The sequence below is a fragment of the Octopus sinensis genome, linkage group LG6, assembly GCF_006345805.1.
Source record: "Octopus sinensis linkage group LG6, ASM634580v1, whole genome shotgun sequence".
Taxonomy (NCBI): domain Eukaryota; kingdom Metazoa; phylum Mollusca; class Cephalopoda; order Octopoda; family Octopodidae; genus Octopus; species Octopus sinensis.
The window spans coordinates 82043462-82068306 of record NC_043002.1 but is presented as its reverse complement, the minus strand read 5'-3'; the positions used below and the strand labels follow the sequence as shown (position 1 = coordinate 82068306).

Here is a 24845-nt window from a genome sequence, read left to right as displayed (position 1 = left end):
AGATTTTTAAAATGATAATGGTTTGAGGAAACTAAATAAGGGTGGGTTTGTTTTCTTTTGTTTTTGTATATAATGGCCTTTTGGGTTTTTTTTGTTGAAGATGGGATTCTAGTGATTAACTGATAAGGAGCTGATATGTAAAGGTGATTTGTGTGATTGTGGTGGAATTTTAAAACTCAGAAGTGATAAACTTTTAAAGAGTTCATGGAGTGCAGGTTCAAGTTTGCTTGGCTTGCCATGTTATTTGATTAGCATCATCAACTTCATTTTAAAGTCAAGTTTTCCATGCTTGCATGGAATTTATTGAGGCAGAATTTTCTATGGTTGGATGCGCTTCCTGTCACCAACCAACCATACATGGAAAGGGATGACACTGCCTGTATGAGACAGTGATACTCATTTACAACTACCACAATACAAGACAAGGAGACACAGACATATACATGTGTGTGCACACACACACTCTTTACTTGTTTCAGTCATTTGATTGTGGCTATGCTGGAGCATCGCCTTTTAGTCAAGCAAATCAACCCCAGGACTTATTCTTTGTAAGCCTAGTACTTATTCTATTGGTTTCTTTTGCCGAACCACTAAGTTACGGGGGACAAATACAGACACACAAACATATATATACACAAATATACAATGGGCTTCTTTCAGTTTCTGCCTACCAAATCCACACACAAGGCTTTGGTCAACCCGAGGCTATAGTAGAAGACACTTGCCCAAGGTGCCACACAGTGGGACTGAACCCGGAACCATGTGGTTCGTAAGCAAGCTACTTACCACACAGCCACTCCTACGCGACAGGCTTTTTACAGTTTCTGTTTACCAAATTCACTGACAAAGGCTTTAGTTGGCCTGGGGCTATAGTAGAAGACATGTAGCTGCGAAATGAACTTCTTGACCACACAGCCATGCCTTGCACCTATGGCTTATATATACATGTATGTATATATATATATATTTAGTGAAGGGAAGAAATGGAGCTGAACGAAGATTCTACACTAAATATATTAAACTTCAATTATCCGCGCTAAGGCACGGTTGCGACACTCCAAGGTCGTAACTCCAACCATGTTTTTTCTGTTGAGATTTTTGCTACCCAGGTATCGGTTAAATTTTGAATAATCCTTAACAAGATAATTCATTTATCCATTTCAATAAATATATATATATATATATATATTATATATATATATATATATATATATTTTATGTATTAATTAAGGCAGTAAAAGTGAATTTTGTGAAATTTTGCTGGGAGTGAGGAGACAGGGCAGAGTGACCACAGCCTTTTGATGGTAGGAGAACAGATACTGTCACATATCTCAACAGTAAATCAACATCCGCTAAATGGAAAAGACAACCTTTTATTAAGACAATCAAAAATGTCGAAAGTGACCCCTGTAATTTCAGCAGGATTTACAACAGTGATAAATTCACACCCTACAATTATATAGACACACACACACACACACATGTGTGCAGTAATACAGAGAGAACCACGACTCAGGATGTTAATAGCTAAGCATAAGCTAAGCATAAATCAAAGTTAATTATTCAAGAAACGATTATTACATGATTTTACTAAGGCCTTTTAGTTAATATTTAGGAACCCTTTTGCTGGGTGAAATATATATATATATATGTATATATATATATATATACATATATATATATATATATACAGATAGATATAGATATACAATCAGAATATAGACAGGGAAAAGAATATACAAAAATATGAAACACAAAACAAAACAAAAAAAAAGCATACATTAAATAAAAAAAAGAAAAAGAAAAAGCAAAACTAATGAGCCTTATTGTGTTAGAGAAAGGTAATGGCTTGGAAAGATTCTTATCTGCCAGTTGATCAAAACAAGGAGATTGTTAATCTGATTGTTGTGTTAATATGTGGAATAATTAGTATGACCTCAGTGCACACACACACACACATACATACATACATACATACATACATATATATATACATTATATATATATATATATATATATAGTGTTTCCTTCCACTCCCACTTGATTGCTGCCTACGTAGAGGGAGAGAGAAGAAAAAAAAAAAACTCCAGCAGTTGTTGAAATACTGAAAATGTATAAGAAAACTCACCACCATTGGTGATTATTTAACCACCAGACAAGATTAGAGAAGGAAGATACTACTAATGTAAACATACAAGCTGCTGCTGCTGCTAATAATAATAATAATAATAATAATAACTGAACATGAAGCAAACAAGCCAACTAATCTAAGTGCCTTTTGTCTAGCCATGTTGTTCCGAAGGAAAAAAAACGCTCCCTAATTCAAGCTATCAAAGCAGTTTATCTACTGCAATAAAACTGAGACTTACCAAACTAGCTGGAACTGAAGCCCCATTGGGATAAGGATAAGGTGAAACAACATAGCCAGGAATTGGTCCGATCCCTCGATCTGCAGGATGTTGTGACACAACCTTATCTGCAAGGAAAGAAGAAGAAAAAATATTATTATGCATTTATCTCATTGAAAACGAAAATACGAAAAAGATGCAATTTTCTTTCTTTTTTTTTTTCTCTCCCAATCACTCGATACATTTTAAAACCATTCTTATAGACATTTCTTTCACAATCTGACCAAGATGTCATTATGCTTTAAAGATTTCTTCCATTTCCCAAGAGATACATAACACTCTTTATGCTTGGTAAAATATCACAGATAATTATCGTTGTTTGTTAGCTTCTGACACTCTCTCTTTCTAGAATCCAGCAGCCATAGAAAGGGAAACAAAACAAAAAAAACCAAAGATTATTTTCAAATATTTACAACAGATGAAATTCATATGAAATGAAGAGACAGCATTGATTTTTTAGAAAGTAAAAATCACTCCTCCACTCTCCTACCTATTTTATACTTGAAACCAATGAATCCACTTCAAATTTATATCAAAATAAACTTGTGTGTGGAAATGAATGTGTGTAAATACTTTAAGAATGATAATGATAAAACTACTGATCATTATCATTATTATTATTAATATTAAATATTTTCAATTAAGTACAAAAGCAAGTTTCTGTAAGGGAGGTGAAAAGCTTAATTGATTTGGTTATTCCAAAAATATTACTGATTCCTATTGATAAGGAATTAAACAGTGCAATGTCAAATATGTTAAAATTAAAAAAGTTATTTGTTAGAGTATCCCCACCCTGTGCCAGAAACGTTTCAAACTGGCTCTGTTACTAAAACCCGGCACCACATTAGAACTTGTCAGGAGCCCAGTCATTGCTAAATGAGAATACATAGGAAGTGAAGCAATTTGCTAGGTCAAATCTTTTCATGTTTACAACTACTTCTACATCTTCTGCTGTTTAGGCGTGACCACGTATTAGCACAGATATGCATGGGCCTGGTTGAAGTTTTCTAACGAAGACTAACACTTGCCATACATGCAAGTTATTCCTCTGCACATTACTAATGTTTAACCAAGAGAACGAACTGGTACCTTAGGACCAATGCAGCTTGGCAGCAATTTCATCACAGACATTGCTGTTAGAATACAAAGAACTAGGAAAGTTACTACACGCTATCCTGCCTGACACTAATACTTCTGCCAATCCAATGACCTGGATTGGTGTTGTTTTGCTGACTCTGGAAGGATAAAAGGTTATGTTGACCGTAACAGGATTTGAAATCAGAATTCAGAGAGTTGGAAAAATATGGCAAGACATCTGTTCAATCCAACAACTTGAAATGACTCTACCAATTCATCACCTTACAACTAGCTAATAAAGTGGATCAAATGAATTCGATCGACCATTTGATCAAGGCTTTTGCACATCACCCTTGATCCGGCTATCATATGGCCAGGAAACATGGTAGTGCATGTTCTGAATCTTACTTGTGATTACAAGATAGAGGAGCAGAGAACAAAAGGGAAGAGAACACAGATCTAGCTAGCTTTCAGCTGAATATTGCTCAAGGAAGATAGAACAGAAAACTGATATGATACGAGTGAGCTTTCTTGATTGAGAATTGAATATTTGCTAATGGTTAAAAATCTTTCACAAACTTTTTCAGCAATATATGTATGTAGTTAAATCAGGTGAGTTAAAACCACCTCAATTAAGCTTTAATAAAGATGAAAAAAAAAAAAAAAAAAAAGGAAAGGGGGAAAAAACACAGAAAAAAAGCTGCTAAGCTAGAAAACATTATATTGATAGGCTTCCATTAAGTGAAAGCATAAGTAATGTTATGAGATGTTTGATGGATTTGGGGATAGGAAAAGAAAGTAACTGCGATACTATAGAATCAAATCAACACACACAAAGTAAGAGAGATATATATATACAGGGATGCTATTTGAGATGAGATATACCTAATATAGGCAAGAAAGCGAGAATAAGCATTTAAATTTATACTTTTCTGGATAGCCCTTGCTTTCTCACCAAAGTGAAATGCCTTAACAAGTACGGATACACACAGACATACACACTTTCTCTCTCAAACATACATACATGTATATACATGTGTATGCATGTGTGTATGTTTGCGTGTAAGAAGAAAGCTATGAAAAGTAAAACGAAATACAAACAAATTAGCTTTTTTTTTTTGCCTATGGTTTAGTTTATTTATTTATTATTATTATTATTATTATTATTTTTTTTTACTGACTTCAATAATATTCTTAGAAGCTATTTCCTAAAAGTTCAACAAGTTACAGAAATTGTTTAATTTTAGAGAAATGTCAAAGGTCTAGTATCAACAGAGGAAAGATGATACTCATAGTTTCCAAACAGATATATATGTGTGTCTATATGGCTTTGACAAAATGCCTCTGATAAACGAGTCAACATCAAACTGTAACAGATCTTTAGTGCAAGATGCTTCATTTTATATATTTATTACAAGTACAGTCAATAGGTTGATAGTTGAGAGAAAGAGAGAGAGAAAGACAGACTGATAAAGAGAAAGAGAGACACAGAGACAGACAGACAGACAGACAGAGAGAAAAGGAAAACAAACCTGTTTTAGAGACCCCCACCAACTATTCACCTCATCACCCATTACATATTTATTCATCAGAATTTAGCCTCTTCTATCACTAAAGAAGGACGAGGTAATGAAGAAACTAGCAAAAAAACTCTTTAAAGTCAATAGTATTATTTAAAATTTTTTTTGTTTTGTTTAAATCCTTTTCTTCTTTTTTCTTTTTTAGATGGGTTGTTATTGCTATGTTGAATCAAAGCGGGGATTTAAGTCAGATTATTTAGCATTCTTTAGTTGCACTTGTTTGACAAGTGCTTTCATCGGAGTAGATCGTGTGTTGGAAACTTAAAACAATTGCATCTTGCTAGAGCCATATTAGTCATTTCAAAAATATATGCTAATATATTTATTAGTGTTATTATTACCATGATTATCATTATTATTATTATTATGTGACAATCGGACCATAGTGTACAATGAAAGACCTTGATACAGTTTATATATACACACACACACATACTATTACCATAAAATAAACATCATGCATAAATACACACATTTTTACTTGTGTGTGTGTGTGTAAGAGAGAGAGAGAGAGAGAGAGAGAGAGAGAGAGGGAGAGAGAGGGAGAGAGAGAAGCATTACTGCTAAACACTGAGCAATGTTACAATGCTAACAGCTTAGAGTGGTAAACCACTAAACCAATGTATATATTTTGGACTGAGTAGACAATCCTAGCTTGCTAAATACGGTTGAAACCAAGATACTTTGATCGCAATTGAGGATATCACCGTATTTGGTAATGACTGGAGCAAGTGTCAGCATGGTCTTCCTGGCCAATGCTTGCTCAAAGCAGAAATGAGAGGAACACTGTCCATTACACCAGTTTCAATCAACTTAAAAGAAAGTAGGTATCCCCTTCTAATACTGCCAAACTGAAACAAGTTACCATTATGAAAAGTTTCTGAGATTCTCGAGTGCTAAATAATGGCTGGCAATTTCAGGAGAGTAAGTTAGTCAATTACATTGCTCCCCATGCTCAACTGGTACTTATTTTATTGACCCCGAAAGGATGAAGGGTATTGGCAGAATTTGAATTCAGAATGTAAGGGCAGACGAAATGCAACCAAGCGTCTTGCCTGGCACGTCATCCAGCCATTAAATATTCTTTTCTACTCTAGGCACAAGGCCCAAAATTTTGGGGGAATGGGGGGCAGTTGATTAGATCGACTCCAGTACAGAACTGGTACTTAATTTATCGACCCCGAAAAGATGAAAGACAAAGTCGACCTCGGTGGAATTTGAACTCAGAATGTAAAGACAGATGAAATACCTATGTCTTTATTGCCCACAAGGGGCTACACATAGAGGGGACAAACAAGGAAAGACAAATGGATTAAGTCGATTATATTGACCCCAGTGCGTAACTGGTACTTATTTAATTGACCCCCGAAAGGATGAAAGGCAAAGTTGACCTCGGCGGAATTTGAACTCAGAATGTAGCAGCAGATGAAAGACCGCTAAGCATTTCGCCCGGCATGCTAATATTTCTGCCAGCTCACCATCTTCCAGCCATTGAATATTAGCACAAAAAAAAAAAAAAATCACTTTTTTTTTTTTGAGTCATGCAATTTATGGACTATCCCTCAGAGCTGTATTTCTACAGATGTCTGAAAGAAAGAACCCTTTGAGATTTTGTTGTTGGCACTGTTACTGTTGTATTTGTTGTGGTTTAGCCTGAAGTTATGTCTATCCTCTCCTTCTCTCATGGAAATCTTTTATTTAGGACTACGTTATCCAAAATATTCCTCAAGATTTACTCTGACAATCATTCTCATCCAACTGTTCTCCAACCTTAAGTAGCATGCCCCCGAGAGTAGGTCCATTCACACAGGCCTTTCTTACACATTGTAACCCATCTTTCTGAAAATTTAGTGGGGACAGCATTTCTCTCTCTGCTCTTAGTTTCCACGCTAAATGGAACTTGAATAATTTTATGTAGGCTTGACCAGAGAAGAAAGCATCTGACCCAAGTCTTTTCGATCTTATCCACTGCTTCCCACCTTATGCTATAGCCACTAGACAAAGGAATATGGTCTGGGAATATTGCAGGAGAATATGAGGCAATGGACTTGGCAGCTGTTCGCCATAACTATGCAAGACGGCAACAGCCAATAATACTATATTAAATATAAGAATCAGGTAAACATGTTTAAATAAAATGACGGAGTTGCTCCAACCAGAAGATACTTCTTCTCTTCTTGGCACATCAACATAACACAAATTTGATGTTTTTTTGTCAATTTGTCTCTCCACAAAGTAGAGTTCTTTTTTTCCACCTTCTCCATATAGATATCACAAAGGAAACTTTCTATTGCAATTTTAATCAAGTGTTGGTGATATTCCATTTCACCAGGGTTTTTTCAGTTTGAATATTTTCTTTCTTTTTTTTTTTTAGTTTCATCCCCACAATTCTTGGAATAGAATTGCAAAAGATAAGTATCCACCCACCATTTTTTTTTTAATCATCAGTTATGGCATTCTATCCAGCTATTTCACAACAAAAGAGAAATTGTGTCATGTTATTATTTGTTAGTTTATTTTTGTGAATCTTAAACAAAAGTAAATCTTTGACCACCCCCACTATAAAAAAAATCAAAAATCAAGAAATAGGGCTAAAATAGGAGAGCTCAATGTTTTAAGAAGGAAAGAAAATACTTTGCTTTTTCTTTTTTGGTAAAGAAGAAAGAGAGGATATCACAGAGAGAGGGAGAGAGAGAGAGATCATTAAATTCTTGAGATCATATATATTTATTATTGATAATTTACAAGTTGGACATGTTCCAAGTTTTGCACTTTATAAATTGGCAAATATTTTAGACACAAATGTACTATAAAATGAATAAAACAACACATTCATAGTCAGATCTTTCATTTTGAAAGATATTTACTTTGAGCCAAAAAAAAGCTGAGTAAAAACAGTGGAATAAATAATATATTTGAGACATTGTCTCATGATGTTGACCAAATCAGGCTGGTTCAAGCAATGTTTGAAAAGTTATATGTGTAAATGTTTGTGACACTAAGCAACAGCAGGACAGTATAGCAAGAACTTGGCTAATCAATTGTAATAAAAGTTTTTTCCAAGTAAATTTATGACCTATCATATCTGAAGTGTGTGATCAATGAGAGAGTGCATTATGATGAACAAACGATAGGTGGCAAAATACAGAAAAAGGCACATTGCACTGAATTACCTGTTTGGTTTGAGAGTGCAGAAAGCTGACCCATACTGATTCACTATGATGGAACCCCAGTTAATGAGATAGATAAAACATAAAATCTACACCAGCAGAACATGATCAGACACAAAGAAAAGAAAAAAAAAAACAAAACAAAAAAACTGTAAAAAGTTGTTAATAGGATAAATTACAAAAATAAAATAAATTTAAAAAAAACGAAACCAAAAACAAAAAAAAAACGTCTTTGGCAAAATTAGGGTAAAATGCTATATTCAACACAATGAGTGATGGATTTCATCAGGTATAAATACAAAAGATATAACGAATAACAAAGGAAAAGGTGATGATGCTAGCAGGGTAGTTGTATCATAAATACTTGTGAAAAAGCCTGCTTTTGGACTTAATTCATAGCAATTGCATAGCTGTCAAAGTATCATTGAATTGTGCAGACAATAACAAGCGATAGTCAGTGTATTGTTATAAGCAAAAATTTATTGATGTCTCTTTGAAAGCAATTCAATGAAATGTCCTCAGTAACTGGCTAAGACACTTATGGTTCTTTATCTGAGTAGCAATTATTTCATCTATCAGATAAATGAGATGAGTACACTAAACAAGAATATACATACACACATACTTACAAGTACGTGCGCACATGTGTGTATAAACATGTATATATATATATATATATATCACACTAATCTATTTATATCTTGCAAATACCTGTCTATATAGTACATATATTTGTGTATTGTATTTTATATACATATATGTATATTAAACATATCTATCTATCTATATATACTCTTTACTCTTTTACTTGTTTCAGTCATTTTGACTGCGGCCATGCTGGAGCACCGCCTTTAGTCGAGCAAATCGACCCCGGGACTTATTCTTTGTACGCCTAGTACTTATTCTATCGGTCTCTTTTGCCGAACCACTAAGTGACGGGGACGTAAACACACCAGCATCGGTTGTCAAGCAATGCTAGGGGGACAAACACAGACACACACACACACACACATATATATATATATATATATATATATACATATATACGACAGGCTTCTTTCAGTTTCCGTCTACCAAATCCACTCACAAGGCATTGGTCGGCCCGGGGCTATAGCAGAAGACACTTGCCCAAGATGCCACGCAGTGGGACTGAACCCGGAACCATGTGGTTGGTTAGCAAGCTACTTACCACACTGTATGTATGTGTGTATATATATATATATATATATCACACTAATCTATTTATATCTTGCAAATACCTGTCTATATAGTACATATATTTGTGTATTGTATTTTATATACATATATGTATATTAAACATATCTATCTATCTATATATACTCTTTACTCTTTTACTTGTTTCAGTCATTTTGACTGCGGCCATGCTGGAGCACCGCCTTTAGTCGAGCAAATCGACCCCGGGACTTATTCTTTGTACGCCTAGTACTTATTCTATCGGTCTCTTTTGCCGAACCACTAAGTGACGGGGACGTAAACACACCAGCATCGGTTGTCAAGCAATGCTAGGGGGACAAACACAGACACACCACACACACATATATATATATATATATATATATACATATATACGACAGGCTTCTTTCAGTTTCCGTCTACCAAATCCACTCACAAGGCATTGGTCGGCCCGGGGCTATAGCAGAAGACACTTGCCCAAGATGCCACGCAGTGGGACTGAACCCGGAACCATGTGGTTGGTTAGCAAGCTACTTACCACACTGTATGTATGTGTGTATATATATATATATATATATATATATATATATATACACATACACACACACACACACATACAGGGTATAATAAGTAAATTGTCACCATTTTATATTTCTAATTTCGTGCATGCGCATTGTTGGCTTTTGCTTTTGTTGATTACACAGTATGGTAGGGTCAGTTGGGCAGTGACTATAAGAAAAACAGCACCATAACGGGATTCACTCTGCTAGAAATTTGGAAATGACATACTGTAATGCTTGGCATTTGAGTCAGAAGCTCCAATACGAACATTTCAGAGTGTTTGGGTAGCAATCTGAGGACATGTTCCGAGAGTTGTAAAAATCAAACATCCAGTCAACATCATGGTGTTTGGAGTGATCATTAGTAATGGCAACATTATGCATCCATTCATCATCCCACTTGGCCCCAGACTCAACACAGAGGCCTACATCAAGTGTGTAGAGGAGGTAGTGCTGCTCTAGGTCAAGAGGGTGGCTGCTGGAAGACCCTATGTCTGGCAGCAGGACTCTGCCGCCATGCCACAAACAAGCAGGAGAACCCAGTCATGGCTGTCGGACAATTTCTGCAACCACATCACTCCTAACATCTGACCAACTAACTCCTCAGACTGCAACCCCCTTAGGTTGCAGTTGAGCAAGAGACCAACAAAACTCTTTGTAACAGCAAAGATGAACTGAAGGCAAGAATTATGGCAGCATTCACCAACTTAAAAACGAAACCGTGTAGAAGAGTTACAGGAGATTCTAAAGTTGTCTGGAAGCCACGGTTGAAGCTAATGACAATTTTATTGAATAAATTTACTCTTTTGTATTTCAAGGTATTTTTATGTAATTTTGGTAATATATCTGTTAAAATGAGATGTCAGTGTTATTTTCATTTTTGTGTAATTTAGACGACAATTTATTCACTGCACCCTATATATATATATGTCTAAAATATACACATATTATATATCTTTTATCTTTGACTAGTTTCAGTTGACTGTGGCTATACTGGGGCATCACTTCGAGGAATTTTTAGTAGAATGAATCAACTCCAGAACTTATTCTTTTAAGCCTGGTACTTATTCTTGAAGTCTCTTTTACTGAACCGTTTAGTTACAAGGACAGAAACACACTAACACCGGTTGCCATGTGGTGATGGGGAGGGGTAAAATACACTGACACACACACATATATATACATGATGAACTTCTTTCAGTTTCTGTCTCACAAATCCATCCACAAGGGTTTGGTTGGCCTGAGACTAGAGTAGAAGACACTTGCCCAAGGTGTCACGCAGTGGGACTGAACCTGGAATCATGTGGTTGGGAAGGAAGCTCCTTACCACACAACCATGACTACATATACGTATATATTTTACATATATGTATTGTGATTCACACACATATACACTGTAGACATTATATATGCATGTATGTCACATCTCACACAAGTATATATGCATATAGGCAAAAATAGCACAAATGGAATGAGGCGAGTAAACGAAGGACAGTTGAACATGAGAGGTTACAGCTGGTAGACAGAAGCTCAAAAATCAGGAGACAAACTATAAATAGGTATTTAGAAAAAAGCATAAAAAGTTGTGCAAGAGTGAATTGTATGCCTTAAAAGGAGAAAAAGATGAAAGAGACAAACCCTTAATCAAAGGGTTCATGTGTGCCTTTAATTAAAGTATCAGACATAGGTGCATGCGTGGCTGTGTGTAAGAAGCTTGCTTCCCAGCCACATTGTTTCCAGGTTCAGTCCCACTGTGTAGCACCTTGGGCAAGTACCTTCTACTAAAGCCTCAGGCCAATCAAAGCCTTGTAAGTGGATTTGGTAGACGGAAACTGAAAGAAGCCTGTTGTGTGTGTGTGTGTGTATACATACACACACACCCACACTTATATGTATGTGTGTCTGTGTGCGCCACCTCCCATCACTTGACAACCGATGTTGGTGTGTTTAGGGCCCTATAACTTAGCAGTTCGGCAAAAGAGACCGATGGAATAAGTACTAGGCTTACAAAGAATAAGTCCTGGGGGTCGATTTCTTCAACTAATTGTGGTCCTCCAGCATGGCTACCGTCAAATGACTGAAACAAATAAAAGAACCACGTGTATTTTTATTGGCAATTTTTCTATAATGGCATTGATAATAAGATAATAAGAATGCATTATGGAGATATTGTTTTACAGCTGGAAGCTTTTCCTGTCACTAACCCATACCTGTTTTCCAAGTAAAGGATCTCTTTTTCTATACATCTAAGGTGCGAAGCAACTTTTCTAGACCTCAAATGTAAACAAAGATACACACATGGATGGATGGACACACATCAAGCTTCTTTGAGCTTCTTCCACAAATGATATATTTCTTTTACACACACATCTATATTGGTCTTTATGTGCAGGTGACACGTAAAAAACACCATTTGAGCGTTGCTGTTGCCAGTACCGCCTGACTGGCCCTCGTGCCGGTGGCACGTAAAAGCACCCATTACACTCTTGGAGTGGTTGGCGTTAGGAAGGGCATCCAGCTGTAGAAACTCTGCCAGATCAGACTGGAGCCTGGTGCAGCCATCTAGTTCGTCAGCCCTCAGTCAAATCGTCCAACCCATGCTAGCATGGAAAGCGGATGTTAAACGATGATGATGGTGGTGGTGGTGATGATGATGATGATGATTCACTCATACACCAGTCTTTCCGTGTTATGTGTTAGACAAGTTTATTACTGGCAGATTATTTTACAGTTAATTGAATGTCTTCCCTGTAGCTAACACATACTGATAATTCAAATACTTTCATACATTATATAGAAACACACAGAACTGAATGCAGGCAAAATAGTCCCCGCTCTTGGTCTAATGTAGAACATTGTGGCTCACTTTGCTCGGAGACAGAATATAATGACTCTAGCAAAACCGAACCCATCACCATATGTGGTCAATAGTCCAGAGCCTTAACCTCCGATACATTAATGCCCCATACACATATTATTGATTTCATCAAAATCAATGAATCCAAATCTTAAGTATTAACATCAATATTTGATTCAATCAGGAAACCTCAGATACACATGTGCGGGAGGAGGGGGGAAGACACACACACATACTTTCTCTGAAAATTCTTGAGCTACTTACTACCACCCTCCAATTCCATGTTTTTTGGTATCCATAGCAATGGTGTCTTATCAAAAATATGAATATGGAGACGAATGGAATTTTTTCAAGCTAGAAAATATATAACTTTTAGGAAAAGTATTACAGCAATGTTCACAAAGGCAAGAGATTATTCATTTTTGCATATTAAAAAAATGGAGGTGAAAAAAAAAAAAAATTTTTTTAATACCCCCCCCCCCTCCACCTTTCAACTATTCACTCTCTTCAACACCGAATGCTTGCATATTATTAAAGAAAGTGCTTTTACAGATGGATGCATTTCCAACTGCAAATCACTGGGCCATGAAGTGGGGAATGACATTTATTAGGCTCACTGAGGCGAAGAGAGTAGTATGTCTTGCCCGGAGGACACAATACAATGGATGGGTGTCACAAGAATTAGTGCCATGTGATGAGGTTCTAGAAATTTGAGCTAGACTGTATCTTCCAAGAGATGCTAGTGGAAATGAAACATTTCCAGTCAGGTACTACAGCAACATTCAGACCATACTGCTGTGACTATATTCAGTGGTTAATACTGAAATTGTATGGAAAAGTTTTTCATCTTCACTTCGAAAATTGTGAACGCAATATTTTTAACATTTTCCAAATACCTATTTCTTTACTACCCACAAGGGGCTAAACACAGAGGGGACAAACAAGGAAAGACAAACGTGTTAAGTCGATTACATCGAACCCAGTGCGTAACTGGTACTTAATTTTTCGACCCTGAAAGGATGAAAGGCAAAGTCGACCTCGGCGGAATTTGAACTCAGAACGTAACGGCAGACGAAATACGGCTACGCATTTCGCCCGGCGTGCTAATGTTTCGGCCAGCTTGCCGCATTTTCCAAATACCAACCTTAATTTGTGGAGTCTAAAGTCAGCCAAGAAACCCCAAAGCAAACAGAGTTATGCACCTTTCTCAAGAGCACCGCTCAGTGGTGGTGGTGGTAGTGGAATTTATAATGCAGGGTCAATAAGCTGACACCAAAAAATCTCAGAGCCATAATTGTACCTCATCTTAGTTTGAATTATATAAATTCACATTCAAATTCCAAAAGCATTCAATGCTATTATGGTATCACTCACAGTATATAAATAAACATACATAAATCATAGAACCATCATTCACAAGTAAGCATGGCTTGGTAGCATGTCTTATGCTTTCACTAACTGTTTTAAGGTGCCTGTGCAATCACAAGTAGATGCAAGCACAGGCATGCTCTTGACCTCCCATCCTTTGTGATTATACTGTAAAAAGTTTCAAAAATATTGCACTGAGAGTATCCTCACTTTCAGGGGTCTCTTTTTTCCCTTCACGATTATTTCTCATAATTTATCAATAAAAAGAGGATAACATAAAAAAAGAATTGAGACAAGTGGTGGAATGCCAGATTGTAGACCTGCTCAACCTAAGCATTAAAATGATGGTGATGATTACAGCGACAATGATAAAGATGGTAGTCTCTAACATAGGTGCAAAGGGATAAATTTGGAACATAGGGTTACAGTTGATAACATTCATCCCAGAATTTAACAGGTGTATATTTTATTGACCTATGAAATAGGGATGACACACAAAGTCAACCTCACAAGGATTTGAACACTGAAATTCCTAGACACAAAAAACTGATGGGAGAAAACATTCCATTTAGTGATATATATTTGTGGCATTCAAAGGTGGTGAGCTGACAGAATCGTTAACACGCTGGGCGAAATGCGTAGCCGTATTTTGTCTGCCGTTACGTTCTGAGTTCAAATCCCGCTGAGGTCAACTTTGCCTATCCTTTCGGGGTCGATTAAATAAGTACCAGTTAAGCACTGGGGTCGATGTAATCGACTTAATCCGTTTGTCTGTCCTAGTTTGGCCCCGTGTGGGTAGTAAAGAAACATATATTTGTGACATTCAATAAATCATTATTTACATCATTATTTTTTGAAACTGTTTCTGATGGGCTTAGTTGTTGTTGAAGTAAATAACATTACTTTAGTGCTGTATAACACCTGAATAACACCAGTAAAGTTTAATTTAAGAGTCAGCAATATGGATCTGTGATAAAGAATTAATTTCAATTTATCATAAATTTTTACACACTTCTTAACTGCTTGATAGAGATATATATTTTCAGGTTACTTGGTTTTTCCATATGGACAGAACTGATGTTTATATGTTGTTATTACTCTGTGCAAAAAGCGCTGCTGTGCGTTCATTCAATCATTTATTTACCTAACTCCCAAGTTTTAAGAGAACTGACATAAAAAGTCATACCGAAAAAATAACTGAGGTTAAACTGATGTGCTACTGATATAGATAGAGATTCTAATACTATATAAACATCTCCCTGGAATTAATGACAAGCAAGGTTATATAATAAACACTATGCAAACATAATTCCCACATGTGAACAAATCTGGCTGAAAACAAACTGCCCAGGTGATCATTATTCTATCAAAACATACTAAAATGTAAAAAAAAAGGTATCAGGGAAAAATCTTCAGAAAACTAGAAAGAACATACAATTGCCTGAAAAGATTAGATTTCTTTGAAAATCCAATGAGATAATTATTACATGTTTTTATCTTGCAGTTAAAAAAAAAAAAAAAATACTTCTACAGACATTTGCTCTTAGCACCCACCTTTTTTTTTTTCCTCATTTTGATAATAATGGATCGTTTCAAGAAGCATGATGGGTTCGTTGTATACAGGTACATTTACCAATAGTCATTTCTTTATCACTGTTTGGGGGTAAATAAATATCTAATCCCAAAGTGAACCCAGTTCATAATTTAAGAAGGTTGGGTCTCCAGATCCTATCAGACTGATTATGCTAGCATGGAAAGTGGACGCTAAACGACGATGATGATGATGGATAGCACAGTAGTGCATATAATTTGATCCCTAATTTCCAGCTAGTTGGAGATACTCAATTTAGTGTTTGTTACTCATGGGTACACTAAAAATACCTTGAGGTAATATTTATCCCCACTTGAATGTTGGTTAGAGCAAACTAAACTGCAGCAGATATAGTTTGTTTAAACAGAACATCCACACTGAAGTGGGGATAAATATCACTTCAAGGTATTTAATACTGACCCTGTCGTTACAATGTAATTTTTTAAAAATACCTTGTCCACTAAACAGACACTCTCCTGCAAAAGTTAGGTGAATGTGGCTTGACCAAAGTTCAGAGCAAAATATTAGTGGAAGAAGTGAAACTCAATAGCTATGATTTCTATTGCTTAAGATTTGCGTTATTCAACCTCTCATCACACTACAAAAGAGAAGAATTGATGAATGCGAATTACATAATGTATGAGTAATTAATGCACAAGCAAATTCCTATTAGATAATTGTATAGTTATAATTAACTAAATTAAAATTTACAGTGAAACAAATAGCGCAAACTTTTACACAAAACCCGTCAGACAGACATACACCTCCTCTCTTTACAACCCATCCCCACTGCTCTGTCTCAGCACAATTGAATAGAAGGTGTAATTAACTTGTAAAATTAATGACTGAGTTTACATAAAAACAAAGGTTATGAAATTTATTGACTAAATTTTGCTGAATTCTTTCCAAAGCACAATAAGCAATGATATACATATGTATAAATGGATTTATTTCATTGGTCATTATCTATCTTTCTCTACATACATACAATATCATCTAAAAATAGTGATTAGCAAGCACTCATTAAGTTCCTCCATGTTAAACAGCCTATTATCCACCTGCAAACAACAGGAAGAGAACAGGTATTGATGCAAGACGCAGAGGATAACAGTAGTGAGAAGACTGGGGGAGACACCTACTGGTAGATTCAGTCTGTTCCATTCATTGTTAATGCAGCTGCAAGTTATAAATTGGAAAGAATCAATGTGTGTGTGTGTGTGTGGAAAGAGAGAGGGAGAGAGAGAGAGAGAGACAAGGTACAGACAGAGACAGCACCAAGTTCTACCAACAAACCCTATTATATATTCACATCATGTAACTGATCTAGTTTTAGTGCAGATTTAAAGAGATGCAGCTTCTACATTATCAGTTTGCCTTCCTGACAGCTGGGTCTTTTGGTCTTTTTCTCCTTAACAGAATATCTACCAGATATGTGAAACTTTCGACTGCACTGGATGAACTCAAAGAAATTGTAGATGACCTTGTTCATAAAGAAGGCATAGCATCCAGGGGCCTCTCCCCCCCTTGCTCTTAGGTTAAGGTGAGTACTTAAACTGCTAGTTATTTCATTAGGTCCCATATCCAGTGACAACAGCTATTGTTAGCTGAGTTAGACAGGTGTGCTATTTAACTAGTTGTCTCAGCCTTGTATGTATGATAGACAATTGGTACAGTTAACATAAATAACATTCAGAAAGTGGAGGGAGGGAAAATTCCACAACTGTCAGGTAAGGGACAAGGATTAACTTCTAAGAGCCCCAATTTTAAGGTTGAAGCACAATGGGGTCTTATTAGTTTTTTTTTTCTTCTGTATTTAAAAAGGGTAGCTTTAATTAGAGAAAATGGGACATGCACACACACACACAACACACATGGAGCAGCCTTCTTCTTTTATACATAATCTAAGATATTAAATTAATACTAGTTTCAAATTTTGGCATAAGGCCAGCAATTTCGCGTGAGAAGGGTATATTGATTACATTGGCCCCAGTGCTCAACTTGCACCATTTATATTGACTCCCAAAAGGATGATTGGTGTTAGAACTCAACATAAAGTCATCAGAAGTGCCACTAAGCATTTTGCCCAGCAAGGATTCAGTTTGACCAGCTCCTTACCTTAGATATGAAATTAGTATTGGCTGTTGATTAATCCCAGGTACCAGTGAAGTACTGATGTAGATTTCTTGCCCCACCCCACCACCCTCTGCATCAGCTACACGAAGGAGCAAAACTGGAGTATCCACATCATAGCTACACCAATCCTTCCATGTGATAATGAAGGGGCTCCAGGCAAGCCTTACTCAAACAGTTCTATCATTAATAACATTCCATACATGACTATACCATTTTTTTATCTCCTAAACAATGCTTCTAAAGCTTACATCGTCCAAAGTCCTTCTTAAGATGGCAGGGTGTGATTCAAGGGAAATTTTGCTACCATTTCTTGTAGTTCCAGTTACCATGTAGAGGTTCCTCAGTGGCTCAAAAACATTAATGACACAGCAGAACGGTTCTTTCACAGAATTTATCTCAAATGTATAGCACTTCAATGTGTCAAAATACTGATTTGTAACACTGGCATAAGGCCACACATCTTGACTGAGGCAGGCTGTAAATCAGTTTAATTAACACCAGTATTAAGCAACAACAGATGGCTATGCTCACAGGGGATCCTCAATGTGATGTTTCAGTTCATTAGAAATAACAACCAAATCTGTCTCAAATCTAATTCTATTGTCTCAATAAAGACAGGATGATCATAATTGGAAAGCCTTTGATAAGGATCATATGTCAGCTTATCAAGGGGGTCACATGGAGTTTAATTTATTAAGTACTTGAAAGGATGAAAGGCAAAGTCAGCCTTGGCAGAATCTGAACTCAGAATGAAAAAGACAGGTAAAGTACTGTTAAGTATTTTGCCCGGTGTGGTAACAACTCTGCCAGCTTGCCACCTTAAGAAGTGCCATAATAACAACAACTTTCTATGGTTGGGATTGAGGGTAGCAGACTAGTTGAAGCAGTAGAACATTGGACAAAATGCTATACAGTATTTGCTCCAGATCTTTACTTTCCAAGTTCAAATCCATCTGAAGCTAACTTTGCCTTTCATTCTTCTGAGTTCAGCAGATAGAAATGAAGTACCAGCTATGTACTGGTGTTGATTTAATCAATCATTCTCTTACCCATAAATTTCTGGCTTTGCACCTGAGAAACAAATTCCACTGCCACCAGCAATGCCACCACTTCATTAGTTTTCATTTTAGGAAGGAGTGGCAGGTCCCCTTTAAGGGCCTGCCATTGGAATACTTATGTCCTGTTTTACTGACTTTACCTAAGTTTCTTGCGTAAACTTTGAACGGGAATAATATTAATAGCATCATAATATGCTGTTCAATACTTTTTACCAAAATAATCACCCACCTATGTTATCAACCTTAGTTTGGAACTATTATGTCATATATCATAAGCTAGAATTATATAATCAGCGAAACTAACGAGAAAAATAAACATTAATAAAAAAAAAATAACATTCTCCATTGTTGTATTTGTTATTGTTGTTGTTGTGTCACAAAACAAGTGAGTTTTCTTGATTAAAACAAATTCCTGTGTAATTTAAATTCGAGAGGAAAGAACAAAACAGAATAACAAATAATAAAAGAAGAAAAAAAAAAACTATTTACAGCCCCTCACACACACACACACACATACACTCTTTTTGCAAAAATGAATAACTAGATAATAAAAATAAAAAAAGAAGAAAAAGCTACAACTACCTGAAACAGATAAAATGGAATGGATAAAACCAATATCTAGTACTTAGAATTTTTGAAAAATTAGGAAAAATAATCTGTGATTCCTGAGCAGGAATAAAAATGAAAAGAGACTAAAATGTATAAGAATGTGTAAAGTTTATATTCATTAGACAGCAATTGTAAGGTTCAGCTGCCAAGTAATAAACAGAACCAAGCAAGAGAGATAATATATACATAAAGACAACACCTCTCGGGTTGTCATTACAGAAGTCATAGAAAAGTTTTCTTTAATCCAATTTTACTCCTTTCAAACACACTGTTTTGTTTAACGAAATAGATAGCTAGCTAGAGAGAAAGAGAGAGATGGAGAGAGAGAGAGAGAGAGAGTGAGAGGAGGGGGAAAGAGAGATAATAATAATAATAGTAATAATAATAATAACGATGATGATGATGATGATGATGATGATGATGATAATATGGAAAATAATGAAAAGGAAATATAAATCTAAGTATAAAAACATAAAAATAAATAAATAAATTAAAAAATATTTAAAAGAAGTTTTGAATGTTATCTTAATTCTGCAAGTTATCGCAGCAGGTGAAAGAAAGAAATGTATTGGTGCAGCAATACTTGCTAATCCAGCAATTTAACAGTTTCTGCTATGTCAAGTGGAATTAACAGTAATAACAGCAACAACAACAACAACAAGAGCTACAACAACAACAACAACAACAACAACAAAATCTTATATAAAATAAAAACAAGAACAAAAAAAAAAAACAAAACAAAAACAAACAAACAACAATAACTAAAACACCGTCTCACGAACTAGCTGGATTAATCATTAGAGAACACACAACAGTTTATCTAACTCGGAATTACAGAAAATACCACACTAATGCATATATGAATGTGCATACATGCAAGCTGATGCACATAAACAACCTACATTTTTATTATTTTATAGGATCAGAGTTGACAGTTTCTATAAAAACAGATAAAAACAGACAAAAGCAGAAAGGAAAGAGAGAGAGAGAGAGAGAGAAAAAAAGAAGTAACACCCCCCCAACTCCCCACCACCCACTAGATACACTTATTACACCAGAGTTTAAAAGAATAATTGCATCTTTTTCTTTTCATTTGTTTAACTAGAATATAAAATAACGCCAAAATATGTGCATTTGCATGTTTGCTTGTGTGTGTGTGTGTGTGTGTGTGTGTGTGTGTGTGTGTGTGTGTGTGTGTGTGTGTTCAGGTTCTCCCCCTACACACACACACACACACAAAAAAATTGAATGTAATTGCTCTCACTTTGCTATTTTCAACAGAGAAGTTAAAGTTTTTCAGCTAGCTAAAGAGACAAAGTTAGTTGTTGAAAAGACAGCAATGTGTGAGTGAAAGGAAAGGACTCAGCGAATTAAAAATGCTTGGGGAAAAAGTAAGCTTCTATTGAGGTTCTCTTCTGTACTTTCTCTCTCTCTCTCTCTCTCTCTCTCTCTCTCACACACACACACACACACACAGGTTGAAGCTTTCCCCTCAAAACTGTAGAATCATTGTGGACTCTGAGTCTGTTTCTGGGAATATAAAAGTGTCTCTACAGCCATGTCATATTTTTATTATTTTCTTATGATGGGAAACAAACACACACACACAAATGCTATATGATCCAAAGGAAAATAGGTGGGATGATTAACAATAGAATGTGTGTGTGTGTGTGTGTGTGTGTGTGTGTGTAATATTTTGGACGAAATTAGCAGGATGGGTCAAAACAACCGTTGTACAAAATGAAGTTTAATATCAAATACATCTTCTGATTACTTAAGAAATTATTATAATTACATATATATATATATATATATATATATATATATAATATATATATATATATATATATATATATACAGTAGTTCCAATGTATGAAAGGGGGGAGGGAGATCGATATGTTGACATCATCTTAGACACATTCACTTCAATTTATTCCCACACTGCACCCCATGTTTTCAGTGAGTTCCCATTATAAATTTAACCACAAATTGTAATATGATTTTGTTGGTGGTGTAATGTTAGACACCATCGCCAGCCAACCAGCCAAACAACCAACCGGCCAACCAAATGTTTTGGTTCCAAAGCCGGTGTGTGTGTGTGTGTTTTTGAAGTCACAGACATAATCAAGATTTATACTAGAGGTGGGTTTTGTAGCCAGTGATGTTGGGTGATATCTGATGCCTTCAGTTGGTTGGGTTCTTTGTCAGCTATCTTGCACACAAGGCTACTTCGATCCGCTTCAGCTATAATATCTCTAGCACCTCTACTGCCTGTCTGTCTGGCTAGGGATGCTAATATCAAATCACAAATACAGAATCTATTTAATGCAAGAATTAGAAGACATTGTTGGGATTTTTTTACCTCCCATATTTTTTTTTAAGCAACATTTTTTTCTTCTTCTGTTTTTAAAGTAGTTCTTCCCAACTCGCTTCTCACTTTTCTTCCTACCGACACCCCCCCCTCTTGAAAGAACTGTCTTTTACTCAAGCACACACACACACATGCATAGACACATACACATAAGCATGCACAAACACATACACACAGGCACACGTAAACACACACACACACACACTAACCTAATCTTGAACTTCTTCCTTCTTCAATAGAAGTCTTTTGAGATGGAACAGGAACAGGGAGAAGAGATGGATGGATGGATGGATGGAGGGATGGATGAAGGGATGGAGGGAGGGTGGGAGAAGGAAGGAGGGAGGGCAGGGCAGCTGATAGCCAACTAAAGCTGAGCTGATAAAGCAGTGTCAAAATGACAGGAATTAAAATGGAAATAAACATGTACACCAATCAATCAGATTGTATCATTTCATGAGTCAGAGTTGAGATTGCAGCAGCAGCAGCATAAGCAGCAGCAACAGCATTAGCTGCAGCAGTAGCAGCAGCAGCAGCAAAAGAAGAGATGAGGAGAAAGAAAATAGCAGCAGCAACACTAACAGTGAGGTTGAAAAAGGATGGTGGGAGGGAGACAGCTAGCAAGTGGCTGGGGTTATATGGCTAGTGTTGGGGTAAAGATGATGATGATGATGGTGATGATGATGATGATGATGGTGATGATGATGATGTCGATAAAGGTGATAGCGGTGGCAGTGACAGTGGTGGTGGTGATTATTGTGATGGAGATAGCGAGGAGAGAGAGAGAGGGATCGAGGGGGGACGGGGAAGGGGAGTAGGAAATGAGCCAAGAGTGGAAAAAGAGGACATGGCATTAAAGATAGAATGGAAAACTGATTGTATGTGTTGGGAATACACAGAGCATGGAGAAGGGAAGCATTGAGAAAAGAGATTGAAAAATAAATGATAAAAAAAAAATAAATACTGAAATAAATAAATAAATAAATAACAACAACAACAACAACGATAAAAAAAAATAACAGGACATAGGCTGTGCAACCAACACTTGGAAGAAAAAAAAGAAAGAAAAAAAATAACGAAGAGGAAAGAGGTGCAAAGAAAGGCTAAAAAAAAAAAATAATAAGAAGAAGCAGCAGCCACAAAAACACCAGGCAAAAATTTCATGCATATGACAAAATGAACCTTAAAATAAATAAATAAATAAATAAATAAATAAAAATCTCATAATAATAAAAAAAAATATTTAAAAAATAATAATATGCAAAACTAAAAAAAAAACAAATACAAAAAAATTACTCCCTTCCCAAAATACCATGGCAACAAAAGCTGAAAATATCAATATAAAGGAATAGAATAATAATAATAATAGTAATAATAATAATGATAATAATAATAATAATAATAATAATAATAATAATAATAATAATAATAATAATAATAATAAAGTTTTTTTTTTAAATGTAGAGACTAACATAACATCCACCCACAAATTTCTGTATTTTTTCCTTCCTTCCTACACTCAATAATAATGATAATAATAATAATAATAATAATAATAATAATAATAATAATAAAATAATAATAATAATAATAATAAAGGCAAAACAAAAAAGAAAAAAAAAATGGAAAAGAACGAAAGAAATCCAGGACAAATCTTTCAATGTCATGAAAAAGTTTATTACTCTAGCATAATAGCAGATAGTGAAAGGATCTTATCCCTACGCGAAGACATCCTCATATATTGAACTATGAATATAACCCTAGCAGTCTTAATGGCTTATACTATCTTTCAGGCTCCAAAAATTGCATATGGCTTTCATAGAGCTATTACCATCTTTTCCACAGGGGAAATTACAACTAGAGGAAGAAGAGACAAGAGAGAAGAGGAAGAAGAATAAAATATAAAGCAAAAAATAAAAATAAAAAAACTAAGTAAAATAATGTGTACATATATATATGTACGTATGTATATATATATATATGTATATATATATATATGTGTGTGTGTTTGTGTGTGTGTGTGTTAATAAATAAAATAATACAATGTAATATTTAAAAATGCTAAAAGAAAAAAACACTAAAATATCAGAACAAAAAGTAGAACCAAAATGCAAAAGATTCCCTACAATCAGTGAAATTCTTCAATGCTGTTGCACAGTCATATAGAACATTAATTTATGCAAGATAGAAATTAAAGATGGAAAGAGAAAAAAGCAAAATGAAAATACTTCCAAAAGCATTTAGATTTGGAAAAATATAAAATTAATGTCTGCAAGTGTGTGTGTGTATATATATGTGTATGTATATATATATATATATATATATATATATATATATATATAATATATATATATATATATATATATATTTATTGTGTATGAGTGTTTCATGTATAGATATATGTATGGGGTATATTTGTGCAGTTTATATATATACATACACACATACATGTGCAAATAGTACGTGTATGTATGTACATATACGAGTAATATATGAGCATGTGTGCGAGGGTGCATTGCCTAGAGTGTATTTCTAAATACATGTATGTATTATGCATCTTCATGTGTGCATCTGCTTGTGCTGCAGTGTAGAGAGAGAGAAAGAGAGAGAGAGAGAGAAGAGAGAGAGAGAGAGAGAGAGAGATGTGGGGGGGGGGCTTCTGGCATCAAACAATGAAAAAGAATTAAAACAATCTCACATAAATGCAATGTGAAAATAAATTTAGGAACGGTATTGGTTGATATGATGATGATGATGATGATGATGGTGGTGGTGGTGGTGGCGGCAATGACAGTGGTGGAGGTGATACTAGAATGTGGTAGTGAACGATGATAAGATATCACTAAAATAGTGGTAGAAAGCAAAAGGGTAT

At 35.4% G+C, this 24845-nt stretch overlaps 1 protein-coding gene across 10 annotated transcripts in view; it reads right to left on the bottom strand.

Moving 5' to 3' along the window:
- The window catches only part of LOC115213272 (protein pangolin, isoforms A/H/I/S), a 387555-nt gene that overhangs the window by 216574 nt on the left and 146136 nt on the right, over nucleotides 1-24845 (bottom strand). For all 10 annotated transcript variants that reach the window (XM_036504068.1, XM_036504072.1, XM_036504066.1 and 7 more), the window contains exon 2: nucleotides 2370-2476. In XM_036504068.1, the coding sequence (XP_036359961.1) occupies nucleotides 2370-2476 (107 nt within the window). The remainder of the gene's footprint in view (nucleotides 1-2369; nucleotides 2477-24845) is intronic.